The sequence below is a fragment of the Gallinula chloropus genome (genome assembly GCF_964237585.1).
Source record: "Gallinula chloropus genome assembly, chromosome: 3".
NCBI classification, from domain to species: Eukaryota; Metazoa; Chordata; class Aves; order Gruiformes; family Rallidae; genus Gallinula; species Gallinula chloropus.
The window spans coordinates 121,711,267-121,725,479 of NC_140087.1; the positions used below are offsets into that span (position 1 = coordinate 121,711,267).

Below are 14,213 nucleotides of genomic sequence, written 5' to 3' on the forward strand. Positions count from 1 at the left end.
GCCCTCCCAGCCCCTTGTGGGAGTGGGGATCACCCCCCCTGCTCCAGGGACCCTCCCAGCCCCTTGGGATCACCCCCCCTGCTCAGCTCAGCCCCATCCTGCTGCTCCAGGGGCCCTCCCAGCCCCTTGGGATCACACCAGGGTAACTCCAGCAGGTTCCTTACCAGCACGACATGAGTTTAATCGTGACAGATCTACAGGTGCTGCCAGAAAGACCACAGCCAGCTGGTACAGATCATCCAGAGCACCACCTCAGGGGGCTTAAGGGAGAGCTGCAGCCCAGCCAGGCTGAGCTGCTCTCTGAAACAACTCCTCCTGGCTGGATTTTTCCCTCCAGGGAGGAAGAACAGGAGATCAGTCATGGGGTTCTCATCACTCCATGCTAACCAGCCCTGGTGGAGCGCTCTGCTGTGGGGACAGGGGTGAGATCCAGCATGGATTTGTTGTGTTTCCTTTAAATCCCATCCCACAGGAGCCACACCAATCCCCCTTTCCCTGGGATAAATACCAGTGGCTTTGTAGAAATTCAAGGTGATTCCTGGTTTCTTCCACCTTCCTGGTGTCCGTGGCACTGAGCTGGTTCAGCTGCCAGGAGAACCAACTGGGCTCTGCAGGGATGGAGGCAGAGTTCTCTTGGGTTGGGGGTTGGGTTTTGGGGAGGGTGGTGTGGGGGTTTTTTTGGCATTCTTAGCGATGGTGACACATTAAGACATCTGAAAATGGCCTTGTGATTGAGAGAGGAGAGACTTTATTTACATAAAGTCATCAGAGTCGTTGCCATCCTGTGGGGAGAGAGAGAAATCAGGGTGGTTGTGCAGGGTGAGGGGGGAAATGGGGACGTTTGGTGGGATTCCAGAACTGCCACAAAACTCTGCCAGGGAAGAACTTTGCCCTCCCAGCTGAGCTGACCCTGCCCTGGGGCAGCTTGAGCCCATTGCCCCTTGTCCCATCTCCTGGCCCCTGGCTGCAGAGACCATCGCCCACCTCTCTGCACCCTCCTGGCAGGGCAGGGGAGGTGGGGAGAAGGGCTCCCCTCAGCCTCCTCTTCTCCAGGCTCAACACCCCCAGCTCCCTCAGCTGCTCCTCAGAGGATTTGCCCTCCAGCCCCTTCCCCAGCCTGGTTGCCCTTCTCTGCACTCGCTCCAGGACCTCCCTGTCCTTCTGATGCTGAGGAGCCCAGAACTGGACCCAGCACTGGAGCTGCAGCCTCCCCAGTGCCCAGCCCAGGGGCACAAGCCCTGCCCTGGCCCTGTGGCCACGCTGGCTCTGACACAAGCCAGGATGCCCTTGGCCTTCCTGGCCCCCCAGGCACCCTGCTGGCTCCTGGGCAGTCCCAGTCCCCCCACACCCCCAGGTCCTTCTCCCCAGCAGCTCTCCAGCCGCTCTGCCCCAGCCTGTAGCGCTGCTGGGGGTCGGGGTGTCCCATGGGCAGGACTCTGCCCTCTGCCTGGTTCAACCTCAGCCCCCAGGGCACAGACTCTCCCCAGACTGAGTTTCTTTCCAGCCCAGGAGCAGGAAAGCAGCCTGGCATCACGTGGGGGTCGGGTGTGGAGAGGAGGAGAGGTCCCACAGAGCATTTCTCCCTCCCTTCTCCCTTACAAGCACCACCAATTGGGCACAAGCTGCTTGTGTGTGTCAGGAGCAGCTTGTCCTTCGAGCCCAGTTCAGGTTTCAGAGGGATCTGGGTGCTGAGCAAGAGGAGAATGGGGAATTCCTGAGACCCACAGACTTCTCCAAAGGGTTAGTCAAGGAGCAGGGTGCAGGAGGTGGATCTGAAACTGGGGCTCTCTCAGAGGAGCTCCCAGATCCCTTTGCCCAAGGTCCCACCAAGGAGGAAGCTGCTGACGTGCCAGACCTCAGGCAAAGCACAGGCACACACCAGGACCTCTCTGTTCCTTCAGCCTGTGACCATCCTCCTCCTCATTTCCCTCCTCTCCAGCTGCTTTTCCACTGCCACAGCCCAGGGCTGCCCCCTCTGCAACACATCCCTCCAAGTCCCTGCCCCTGTGTTCCAGTTCCCAAACTGCTGTCTGTACACCCCCAGCTGACTTCTTGTCCCCCCTCCCCAGCTTCTCCATGAAGGAACAAGGTGGGGTACACAGGGAGATCTCTGCCAGCAGACAGGGTGACATCCAGAGAGCTCCCACAGAGAATCAAATCCAGAGCCTGACTTAAAGCTCAACTCATGAACTTGGGGGGGATTTCACCCCCATCTCCTGTGCCCAGACACCATCCTTCCCTGAGGAAGTGTGGAGGAGATGCCCTGTGTCACCCTGGGAGTCACCAGGAGCACACTGCAAGGCAGGAGGCTGCAGCACCCACGACCTGCCCAAAGGTTTCTGTGGGTGTCTTACCTGATTTGAGGACATGTTCTCAGCCTTCATCAGTGAGGAGTAGCTCCTGGAAGAGAAAGGAGGTTATTTGGAGCAACAGGTTTACAACCCCCCCAGCAAAGAGGCGTTGGGATAAAACCAGGACCTGCCCAGAGAGGGTGGGGAGTCTCCTTCTCTGGAGGAGAACATCTGGATGTGTCTCTGGGGGGTTTAGTCTGGGTGATCCTGCTCTAGCAGGGGGGTTTGGACTAGATGATCTCCAGAGGTCCCTCCCAGCTCCAAATGCTCTGGGATTCTGTGCCCTGATTACCAGAAAAGCAACTTCTCCTCTCTTGTTCTCCTCTCTGAATGGAGGCATTTGCACCCCTTGAACTCCCTGGCTAATTAAAACAAGCAAAGCCCTGGAACTACACAGACTCCTCCACATTTTTGCTTCTGGAACTACCAGCTTAAAATCATCCCAGGAGGTAGAAAAGCCTTTGCTTTGGGGCACAGCCAAGAGGCAGCTCTGGGGCAAGGTTAAACAAGCAGGCAGGCCCCTGACTCTGCAGCACAGACCATGTCTCCTTGGCTTGGTTTCCCCCTCTGAGCCACCCCCCTCCAAACTTTCTGAGCTCAGGAAACTTGAGGTTCTTAATTCCTGCTGTCTACAGATAAACAGGACTTAGTAAAGCTCAGCAGAGAGGTTTTGAGGGCAGCCAGGGCTGTGTGGGGCCTGTCAGTACAGCAGAACGAGCTCACACAGGCTGTGGTGTGGCCAGAAAGGTCAGGAGGATATTTCAAAACCCCCCCACCACCCCTCACCCTGTGTCTGAAGGGTGGAGGATTCACAGGGCTCTCAGTTAACACCAGTGATGGGAGAGGAAGCTGAGCAGCTCCAGACAAGGCTGGGTGCTTTCCAAACCTCCAGCAAAGCCAGAAGAGATCAGTCCCATCCCAGGGATGGAGAGAGGCAAGGAGCTGCCCTGTTTCATCCCAGTTAGGGATGGGATTTAAAGGACACAGTCTTTTCTATTCAGGATGGTTCAAAGGGTTGGGGTTTATTTTTAGGAGAAAGAGAGGAAATGCATTTATTCTAAAGACAAAGGAAATCACTGGGCTGTGCAGACATCTGAGCAGGTCAGCTGAACGCTGGGTAATGCTGGGGAGACTCAAAGAGAAACTGCTGACCCATGTCTCACTCCCAGCACTGAGGAATCAATCCCAGACTGGGCTGGGCTGGGAGGGACCCCAAGGGTCCCAGAGCCCCAACCCCCTGCCACAGGCAGGGACACCAACCTCCAGGCCTGGAGCTACACAAGGGTGCCCAGGGCCCCAGCCAACCTGGCCTGGAACACCCCCAGGGACGGGGCACCCACCCCCTCTCTGGGCAGCCCCTTCCAGCCCCTCACCACTCTCTCTGCACAGAACTTCCCCCCAGTCTCTCCTCTCCCCCTTCCCTCCTCCAGCTTCACTCCAGCCCCTTGTCCTGCCAGGCTCTGCCCTTTAACCAGCCCATTCCCCTCCTGTTCCTGGGGTCCCTTCAGGGACGGGGAGGCTGCAGTGAGGTCCCCCCACAGCCTTCTCTTCTCCAGGCTGACCCAGCCCAGCTCCCTCATGAAAACCCCACGAGTTCAGTTGGGTTTTTTTCCTCTACTTACCTAAGTTCTTCCAGCTCTTTCTTCTTCTTCATCTCTTCCTTTTCCTTCCTCTTCATCTCCTGGATCTGGGCTTTTTTCTCATTTCTCTCTTCTCTGTCCCGGGCCTCCTTCTCAGCAGCCAGGTCTGGGAAACGCTCCACTTTGGTCTTCTCCAGGCGGTTCAGGATCTCGTTCACCTTCTTCTCCACTGTCAGCATCTTCACCTTGGGAGGGCAAAGAACTGTGATCCTTAGAGAGAGACATTTTTATTCCACAGAAAGAAAACACCCTGGTTTCACTTCACACATAGAATCATAGACTGGGCTGGGTTGGGAGGGACCCCAAGGGTCCCAGAGCCCCAACCCCCTGCCACAGGCAGGGACACCAACCTCCAGGCCTGGAGCTACACAAGGGTGCCCAGGGCCCCAGCCAACCTGGCCTGGAACACCCCCAGGGACGGGGCACCCACCCCCTCTCTGGGCAGCCCCTTCCAGCCCCTCACCACTCTCTCTGCACAGAACTTCCCCCCAGTCTCTCCTCTCCCCCTTCCCTCCTCCAGCTTCACTCCAGCCCCTTGTCCTGCCAGTCTCTGCCCTTTAACAAGCCCATTCCCCTCCTGTTCCTGGGGTCCCTTCAGGGATGGGAAGGCTGCAGTGAGGTCCCACACATGGCTCAATCCCACAATAACAGATGCCAAGGAAAACTGCTGCCACCAAGGCCTACTCAGCAGGTTGTGTAAGAGCAAGAGGAAGTCTGCTCCCTACACTCTGGAGCATGTAGCTAACAGGCATCCCTAAGTACACAAGTTGTTTCTTGGCCCAGGTCCCAACAAAGCGGCCAGCGGATGAGAACTGGGCTCTGCTGATTCCTGCAGAGGAGGAGGCAGGTCTCTGCAGACCGTTTTGGGAAGAGAAGGTCATGTGCCACTTGTTTTAGTACTTCTTGCCCTGGTACAGGCTTGTTTCAGTCAAGAAACCACATCCCTAGAGAGGCTTCTCTCCCAGCAGCTGAGCTACACAATGATTTAAGTGTTATGTTCCCTGGGGAGAGGTTCCTCTGCTCCCTTCAGGGATGGGGAGGCTGCAATGAGGTCCCCCCTCAGCCTCCTCTGCTCCAGGCTCAGCACCCCCAGCTCCCTCAGCTGCTCCTCAGAGGATTTGCCCTCCAGCCCCTTCCCCAGCCTGGTTGCCCTTCTCTGCACTCGCTCCAGGGCCTCCCTGTCCTTCTGATGCTGAGGAGCCCAGAACTGGACCCAGCACTGGAGCTGCAGCCTCCCCAGTGCCCAGCCCAGGGGCACAAGCCCTGCCCTGGCCCTGTGGCCACGCTGGCTCTGACACAAGCCAGGATGCCCTTGGCCTTCCTGGCCCCCCGGGCACACTGCTGGCTCCTGGGCAGTCCCAGTCCCCCCACACCCCCAGGTCCTTCTCCCCAGCAGCTCTCCAGCCCCCTGCCCCAGCCTGTAGTGCTGCTGGGGGTCGGGGTGTCCCATGGGCAGGACTCTGCCCTTGGCCTGGTTCAACCTCAGCCCCTTGGGCTCAGCCCGTGGCTCCAGCCTGGCCAGACCCCTCTGAGGAGCCTCCTCACCCTCAGACAGACCCACAGCTCCTCCCAGCTCAGTGTCAGCCCCAAACTGACTGGGGGAGCACTCAATCATAAAGATGTTGAACAGAACTGGCCCCAGCCCTGAGCCCTGGGGATGCCACTCGTGACTGTCCTCCAGCTGGATCTTGTTCCATCCACCACAGCTCCCTGGGCCCAGCCATCCAGGCCATTCCAAACACCTGGGATCTCTGTAGTGCTTCAGGAGTGGATGATTCCCACAGCTTTAGGGCAGAGCATGGTGTTTCCAGGTCTGCCTGGCAGCAAACACTTACATCCTTCTGCCTGTGGAAGCCAATCTGCCCCACATCCATGTCTGCTGTCTTCTTCAGGTTGGTCCATGGTGTGTAAACCACGTTGACATTGTTCATCTTGCAACCTAGGAGAGAAAAAGAAAAGAGGAGGGAAACATTTCCATTCTCTCCCAGCTGAAAATGGGGTTTCCAAGGCTTCCACACACCCCAAGACCAGTGCTTAGTCCTGTCACAAGCATTCCTAGCTGGGCAAGGCAGAAGAAACAGGAGAAGCCCTCCCAGGGTTTTAAGGTGAAAGGGAAGAAGCCCACAACGTCCTTTTCAGTGGTAACATGAGCCCTGCAGGGATGGTAACCAACTCCAGATGGAGACAGGCTTTGCCAGAAGGGAGATTAGGATGGAAGGGGGGCCCCAAGGTGGTGGGGGAGAAGAGAGCACGAGGTCTCCCTGGCTCTGAGTGAAGAGGCATGAAATTCCTCCTGATGGAAGCGTAAGGGGCAGCCCCAGCAGCTGCAAGAGGCATCTGCTTCCTGTAAGACCCATGTGTGCTGGCAGGAAACACCATGGCAGGAATGCCATGGGTGGTTTGGTCCCAAAAAAAGCCCAGCCACGTGCTCATGTGGACAGGAAACCCTGAACACAAGCACCTCAGACTGACCTTTTGGGAACTGGCATTACCTTGGATGCTGTTTGCCTTCACTAGATGGGCACAGTCTATCAAAACCTCTTTGGGAATGTCCTCCACTGTCTGCCCCTGTGACAGAGGAAGGCAAAGTGAGCAGCTTGTGATGCTGCAGGGACTGGTCACAGAGTCACAGGGGTTGGGAGGGCCCCCCAGAGCCCATGGGGTCCCACCCCCTGCCCAAGCAGGGTCCCTAGGACAGGGGCTGGAATCTCTCCAGAGAAGGAGACTCCACACCCCCTGGGCAGCCTGTCCCAGGGCTCCCTCACCCTCACTGGCAAGTTCTTCCCCACATTGGGGGGAACTCCCTGGGCTCCAACTTGAGCCCATCGCCCCTTGTCCTGTCCCCACAGACACTGAGCAGAGGCTGCCCATGGCCCCCTGGGTCCCACCCTTCAGCTCTTGATCCCCAGGGATCAGATCCCCTCTCAGGCTCTTCTCTGCAGGCTGAACAGCCCCAGCTCCCTCAGCCTTTCCTCCCAGGGGAGCTGCTCCAGGCCCTTCAGCATCTCTGTCCCTCCTCTGGACTCTTTGTTCTCTTGGGCCACCCTTAAGCTTCTCCCCCCCTTCCCCAGGTTATCTGGTAAAGGAGGGTGTAAATTAACCCTCCCCCCACCGCTGGTTGCCCCCACCCCCAGGAAACCCAGCAGATTTTAACACTTCCCATGAGTAAAAGTGGTCTCAGGAACAGGAATTGCGGGGGAATGGGTGTGCAAAGCTCTTACACAAGTGTTTTACACCCTGTGTCAGGGCATTACCTTGTGTAACCGAAGGTACACGTGTGCTGAGGAGAGTTTGTCCACATGAAACCTAAACAAGAACAAAGAAACATGTTTAATAGAGGGGAAGAGATGGTGATAATCATAGAATCATAGAATGGGGTGGGTTGGGAGGGACCCCAAGGGTCCCAGAGCTCCAACCCCCTGCCACAGGCAGGGACACCAACCTCCAGGCCTGGAGCTACACAAGGGTGCCCAGGGCCCCAGCCAACCTGGCCTTGGACACCCCCAGGGACGGGGCACCCACCCCCTCTCTGGGCAGCCCCTTCCAGCCCCTCACCACTCTCTCTGCACAGAACTTCCCCCCAGTCTCTCCTCTCCCCCTTCCCTCCTCCAGCTTCACTCCAGCCCCTTGTCCTGCCAGGCTCTGCCCTTTAACAAGCCCATTCCCCTCCTGTTCCTGGGGTCCCTTCAGGGACGGGGAGGCTGCACTGAGGTCCCCCCACAGCCTTCTCTTCTCCAGGCTGACCCAGCCCAGCTCCCTCAGCCTCTCTCCATGGGGAGCTGCTCCAGCCCCCTGAGCATCTCTGTGGCTCCTCTGACCCCTCTCCAACAGCCCCACATCTTCCTGGTGTTGGGACACTGGCCACAGGACTCCAGCTGGGGAGGGCAGAGCAGAGAGGGACAATCCCCTCCCTGTCCCTGCTGCCACCCCTCTGCTGATGGAGCCCAGTATCCCATCACCCTTCAGAATCTCAAGGTCAGCCCTAAATAAGAGTGTAGATACACCTTGAATTACATGGTGATGGGAGACATGAGACAGAGAAGGAACCAGATACTGCTGCAGCAAAGTGCAAGTCAGCTGAACTACCATCTCTTCTGCTAGGAAACAATATCCCCTTGCCTGGTGCCTGACTGCTGACAAAACATCCTCACAGGAGAGCATTAGATACGACCTATTCACCCCCCCTGGTTCCACCAAACCCCCTCAGCTCATCTGGCAAAGGTCACCTTGAAGAGCAAGGAGTAGAACCCAGGAGGTGATTCTTGTTAGTGAACTGTTAGTGAAGGAGAGGGCAGACACTGGGACACATCTGGATTGCACAACAGTGCCTGGAAGCAAGGAAACTCTCACAAAGCAGCTCAGACTGGGGACTAACCCAGCCAGTAAAGCTGAACCAAGTGCTGGTGGTGGGAATGGGAATTCCCCTTTGCTTGTTTTTCCTCTTTCTGAGGAGATTCTGCCAGCCAAAGGTAACTGAAGTGTGTCAGAGCATTCCCTTTGCTGGCCTGCCTGCAGCTCTGGAGGGTTTGCTCAGAGCAGACAGAGCTTCTACCCCAAACATCAGCCCCTGACACAGATACACAGAGTCAGAAGGTTAGAAAAGCCCTTTGAGCTCCTGGAGTCCAACCACCCCTGTCCTGTGCTGCCCCAGATCTCTCAGCACCTCATCTCCCCCCTGTTAAACACCCCCAGGGCTGGGGACTCAGCCCCCTCCCTGGGCAGCCTGTGCCACAGCCCCACAACTCTGCCAGGGAAGAACTTTGCCCTCCCAGCTGAGCTGACCCTGCCCTGGGGCAGCTTGAGCCCATTGCCCCTTGGCCCATCTCCTGGCCCCTGGCTGCAGAGACCATCGCCCACCTCTCTGCACCCTCCTGGCAGGGCAGGGGAGGTGGGGAGAAGGGCTCCCCTCAGCCTCCTCTTCTCCAGGCTCAACACCCCCAGCTCCCTCAGCTGCTCCTCAGAGGATTTGCCCTCCAGCCCCTTCCCCAGCCTGGTTGCCCTTCTCTGCACTCGCTCCAGGACCTCCCTGTCCTTCTGATGCTGAGGAGCCCAGAACTGGACCCAGCACTGGAGCTGCAGCCTCCCCAGTGCCCAGCCCAGGGGCACAACCCCCTCCCCAGACCCACTGGCCACACTGTGTCTGACACAAGCCAGGAGTGTTCCTGCTCACTCCAACTCCTGAGCTGGTGATGGCTGTTTTACCAGGCAGGCTGCAACATGCCCACAGCTCAGGCAGAGGAAAACACACTGGGAACCAACCAGCAGCACTGGCTGCTGCACAGAAACCTTCTGGCTCCATCTCCAGGTGCTTTCTCATGTCCCACACTTGTCCCTCTGTTAGTCTTTCTGTTTTCCTGCTTGTCCATGCACAGGGATATCCAGGAGCTGCTCTCTTAGATTATCAAGCTGCCCTCCTGGTTCAGCTCTGCTCATTTCCTCAGCACTCACACCCCAGAACACCAGCATCTATGCACAGAGCTGCTGTCCTTACAACCTCTCACCTCACCCACCCAACAGACAGGAATGAGTTCTGGGGAGCTTCAGTACCTACCAGATATCTTCAGGCCAGCCATACTTTATTAGGTCTTCATCTGTGGGGATAAAAGCCATCAGTGAAGGAAAGCTGAGGAGCTCATTAATAACAAACCCCACTGAGCAGGAATCCCTCCAGTATGGAATTGTGAAGGTTTTAGGTGAAAATGGTTCTTTAAATATCCACCTAATGGGGAAAGACTTTCAGGGCAAGTCTTTGAAATAGCCACAGTAACACTTTTGGAGAGAGAGAGACACACACAGGATTTCCCATCAATTATTGAAGTGTCACCTTCACTGTGAGGGAAAGGACAGGCACCTGGGTATAAAATGCTCAGCAGAGAGAGAGAACTGGGTCCAGGTCTGGGCTCCTCAGCACCAGAAGGACAGGGAGGTCCTGGAGCGAGTGCAGAGAAGGGCAACCAGGCTGGGGAAGGGGCTGGAGGGCAAATCCTCTGAGGAGCAGCTGAGGGAGCTGGGGGTGCTGAGCCTGGAGAAGAGGAGGCTGAGGGGAGCCCTTCTCCCCACCTCCCCTGCCCTGCCAGGAGGGTGCAGAGAGGTGGGCGATGGTCTCTGCAGCCAGGGGCCAGGAGATGGGCCAAGGGGCAATGGGCTCAAGCTGCCCCAGGGCAGGGTCAGCTCAGCTGGGAGGGCAAAGTTCTTCCCTGGCAGAGTTGTGGGGCTGTGGCACAGGCTGCCCAGGGAGGGGGCTGAGTCCCCAGCCCTGGGGGTGGGTGCCCCATCCCTGGGGGTGTCCAAGGCCAGGTTGGCTGGGGCCCTGGGCACCCTTGTGTAGCTCCAGGCCTGGAGGTTGGTGTCCCTGCCTGTGGCAGGGGGTTGGAGCTCTGGGACCCTTGGGGTCCCTCCCAGCACAGACCAGGCTGGGATTCCATGAACTGGCCAGAGGGGGTATTCCATGGCAATTACTTCATGCTCAGCATAAAGAGAGGCTGGTGGGGGGAGGATCAGGCAGCTCCAGGACGTGCAGGTTTGGGGATGGTCTGGTTTTGGGACACCTCTGAGCTGTGTGGTTTGGTGAGAAACCACATTGTGTGTCACCAGTCTCATGTTTTTTGCCATAAAGTCCTGTTATTATTATTATCTCTCTCTCTTTGCTGTCCCAGTAGACTCTCCTTATCCCAACCCATGAGGTTTTGGTTCCTTTCCCTTCCCTCTCCCCCTCAACCTCAATTGGATCCACATTGAAGCCCTGGGGCACCATTACACAAGGTACTTACTTTCATACTTATCTTTTCCCATGTAAATGGTGTAAACAGAAGGAACAACTGGGGGACAGAAAGGAGAACACCAGTTAAAAGGGGTTTGGGTAAACTGGGGTAACACATCAACCTCTCCAGCTCACTGGAATGAGGATGAAAACTGCTCCACCCCATCCCATCTCTCTCCTCATTGCCAAAGGAAGGTTGGTTTGGGTTTCCTCCAGGTTTTATCCTGGATGTTTCTTTGGGAAGTGGTGTTTCCATGGCTTTTCCATGGGAATTACCCAGCAAGGAACAGCTTTCTGGGCCAAACACCCTCAGCACGCAGTGGGTGTTTTGCCCAGAAAGCTGTTCCTTGAGCCAGAAAGGGTGACATTGTCTTTTGGGTCTGGGATTAACTCTCTGTGTAGCCTGGAGTGAAACAGCTCCTCTGCCAACCCCTCACTTGTTGTGAACCTCCCCCAGGGATGGAATCCCAGAATCCCAGGATCTCCTGAGCTGGGATGGATCCATAAGACCCCTGGAGCTCCCAGCTCCACACAGGCCCAGCCCAGTCAGAGGTGGCACTGAGGGCATCATCCAGATGCTTCCTGCCCTCAGCCCAGCTTGGGGCTGGTACCCCTTCCCTGGGGAGCCTGTAACAGCCCCAGACCCCCCTCTAAGGACAGAACCTCCTCCTCACACCCAGCCTGACCCTCCCCTGGCAGCTTCACACTGTTTCCTTGGGTTCTGTCCCTGTCCCCAAAGAGAGGAGAGAGATCAGCACCTGCCCCTTCTCTCCCCCTCACCAGGAACCCACAGACCCCCATGAGGTCGCCCCTCAGCCTCCTCTTCTCCAGGCTGAAGCACAAATTAAAGACTAAGAGCAAATACCAGGCTGAGCACAACCAGCAACGTGGCCAAGAAAGCCAACAGCATCCTGGGGGGATGAGGAGGAGTGTGGGCAGCAGGGCAGGGGGTTCTCCTGCCCCTCTGCTCTGCCCTGGGGAGGCCTCATGGGGAACAGGGGGTGTGGGGCTGGGCTCCCCGGGGCAGGAAGGACAGGGAGCTGCTGGAGAGGGGACAGCAAAGGGCTGTGGGGGTGCTGAGGCCACCAGGACATCTCTGGGCAGAGAGGCTGAGGGACTCGGGGCTGCTCAGCCCGCAGAAGAGAAGCCTGAGGGGGATCTGCTCAGTGCTGAGCAACCCCTGAGGGGTGGGCTCAGGAGGAGGGGTCAGGCTGTGTTCAGGGGGGCCCAGGGACAGGCCAAGGGGCCGTGGGCACAGACTGGAGCAGAGGAAGTTCCCCCTGAGCCTGAGGAGGAACTTGTGTGCTGGGAGGGTGGCAGAGCCCTGGGCCAGGCTGCCCAGAGAGGTTGGGGAGTCTCCCTCCAGCCCTGGAGCCACCCCAACCCCTGATCCTGGCTGAACTCTTGTGCACAGGTAAAGCAGACCCCTGGCACGGTGAGCAGGGTGAACTACAACCTCTCTGCTCCCAGGAACCCCCAGGTTACCCTACCAGGTGCTGCATCAGGTGCTTTTCTCCCCCCAGAAAGGCTCACAGCCAGGAACACACTCAGAACCCCTCCCCAGCAGCTCCCTTAGCAGCAGAAACGTCTCCATGAGAGGCTCAGACCAAAGGAGGGACGTGGCCAGAGCATCTGCTCACTGGGTGTGCAAAGGGCCTGACCTTCCACAGCAGAGAGGGAGGAAACCCCCCCAGCCCTGCCCACAAGTGGTGAGAACAGGTTGATTTCAGGACTGGACCCTGCCACATCCAGGGGACAATCCAGAGGACACTCCAGTCCTTCCCATCAGAGAACTCCAGCTCTGGAAGCCAGGGGAGCAGCGACAGAAACCACTTGTGGAGACACTGGGCGAGGGGGAATAAACCCCTGGAGAAGTGAAGGGCCCAGGGGAACATCAGGGGGTTCAGCAAGAACAAGTGGGGGTCCTGCCCCTGGGTCAGGGCAACCCTCCTCCTCCTCCTCCTCCTCCTCGTCCTCAGCCCAGGCTGGGAGAGGCTGTGCTGGGGAGCAGCCCTGCAGAGGACTCGGGGTGCTGGGGGGTGAGAAGCTCCACCTGAGCTGACAATGAGCTCTCACAGCCCAGCAGGGTGATGGTGTCCTGGGCTGCAGCAGCAGGAGCGTGGGCAGCAGGGCTGGGGGGGATTCTGCCCCTCTGCTCTGCTCTCCTGACACCCCACCTGGGGGGCTGGGTCCAGCTCTGGGGTCCCCAGCACAAGGAGGACATGGAGCTGTTGGGGAGGGGCCAGAGGAGCCCATGAGGATGATGAGGGGGCTGGAGCAGCTCTGCTGTGAAGCCAGGCTGGGAGAGCTGGGCTGGCTCAGCCTGGAGCAGAGAAGGTTCCAGGGGACCTTACAGCCCCTTCCTGTCCCTGAAGGGGCCACAGGGAAGCTGGGGAGGGATTGTTAGCAGGGCACAGAGTGACAGGATGAGGGGATGGGGTTACATTGGAAGGGGGGAGATTCAGATTGGATGTCAGGAGGAAATTCTTCCCTAGGAGGGTGGTGAGGCCCTGGCACAGGGTGCCCAGGGAGGGGGTGGCTGCCCCCTCCTGGGAGGTGTCCAAGGCCAGGCTGGACCTGAGAGATGCCTGTTGGAAGCTGGGGAAGAACTGTTCCCCAGGGCAGGGAGTGATGGGACCAGGGGGGATGGGTTAAACTGGGAAAGGGGAGATTTAGGGTGGGTGTCAGGACAAAGTTCTTCACTCTGAGGGTGTCCAGAGAGGTGGGGGAGGCCCCATCCCTGGAGACACCGGGCTGGATGGTGCTCTGAGCACCCTCCCCCTCCGAGGAGCCCCCAGCCGCGCCTCAGGGGGCCTCTCCCCGCCTCAGGGACCCGCTCAGTTCCTACAACTGACTCCCCGCTCAGCCCGGCCCAGGCGCTGAGGGGCCCGGCGGGGCGGCCTAGGCCAGGCGGGCGCGGCGGTAGCGGCTGCCTGAGGCCCCGGGCAGGGCCCGGCACGGCTCCCCCCTGACGCCCGGCCCCCGGCCCGCGCTGCCGCCGCCCACTCACCGCTGGAGGTGAAGTAGAACACCATGGCGGCCCGGCCCGGCCCCCGGCCCGGCGCTGCCGCCCTCCCGCTCCAGCCACCGCCCGTCAGGCGAGAGCGGGGAGGCGGGAAAGGCCACTGCGCATGCGCACTGCGGCGGGAACGCGCTTCGCATCCCTCCTTCCCCTGTACGCATGCGTCAACTCTCCGGGCGGTGAAGGCAGGTGGAGCTGTGCGCATGCGCCGAGCTCGCCGTGCGGTACAACGCGGCGGCCGCCCGCTAGTGCTGGCAGCGCGCATGCGCAGAGCTGCCGTGCGCATCCGTCTCTGCGGAGCGTGGTTGGGCGCCTCGCAGCACCTCAGGGGGATCTGTCGTTGCCTTGGGCTGCCCTTATTCCCCCGCTGAGGCCGCCCCCGAGGGGCTCCGCCGCCGCTGGTAGTTTCCCGAGGCCCTTAGGGGCAGCAAGCAATGTAG

At 58.8% G+C, this 14,213-nt stretch overlaps 1 protein-coding gene across 1 annotated transcript; it reads right to left on the bottom strand.

Moving 5' to 3' along the window:
- Positions 1-163: 163 nt before the first annotated feature.
- Positions 164-13,865, bottom strand: CCDC25 (coiled-coil domain containing 25). The gene is made up of 9 exons (XM_084262277.1): positions 13,762-13,865; positions 10,762-10,809; positions 9,543-9,582; positions 7,246-7,297; positions 6,484-6,559; positions 5,827-5,930; positions 3,974-4,176; positions 2,355-2,400; positions 164-782 (listed from the first exon to the last, which is right to left on the bottom strand). Exons 1-9 carry the CDS (start codon positions 13,784-13,786, stop codon positions 753-755), a joined length of 624 nt encoding a protein of 207 aa, XP_084118403.1. The 5' UTR covers positions 13,787-13,865; the 3' UTR covers positions 164-752.
- Between the last annotated feature and the right edge of the window lie 348 nt (positions 13,866-14,213).

Bases quoted from the DNA above. Each gene is read 5' to 3' on its own strand.
- CCDC25 (XM_084262277.1), bottom strand. From the start codon at position 13,786: ATGGTGTTCTACTTCACCTCCAGCG. The intron at 10,810-13,761 runs GTGAGTGGGCGG...TCTGTCCCCCAG, and splicing joins GTTCTACTTCACCTCCAGCG to TTGTTCCTTCTGTTTACACC. The intron at 4,177-5,826 runs GTAAGTGTTTGC...TGCCCTCCCAAG, and splicing joins GCTTCCACAGGCAGAAGGAT to GTGAAGATGCTGACAGTGGA.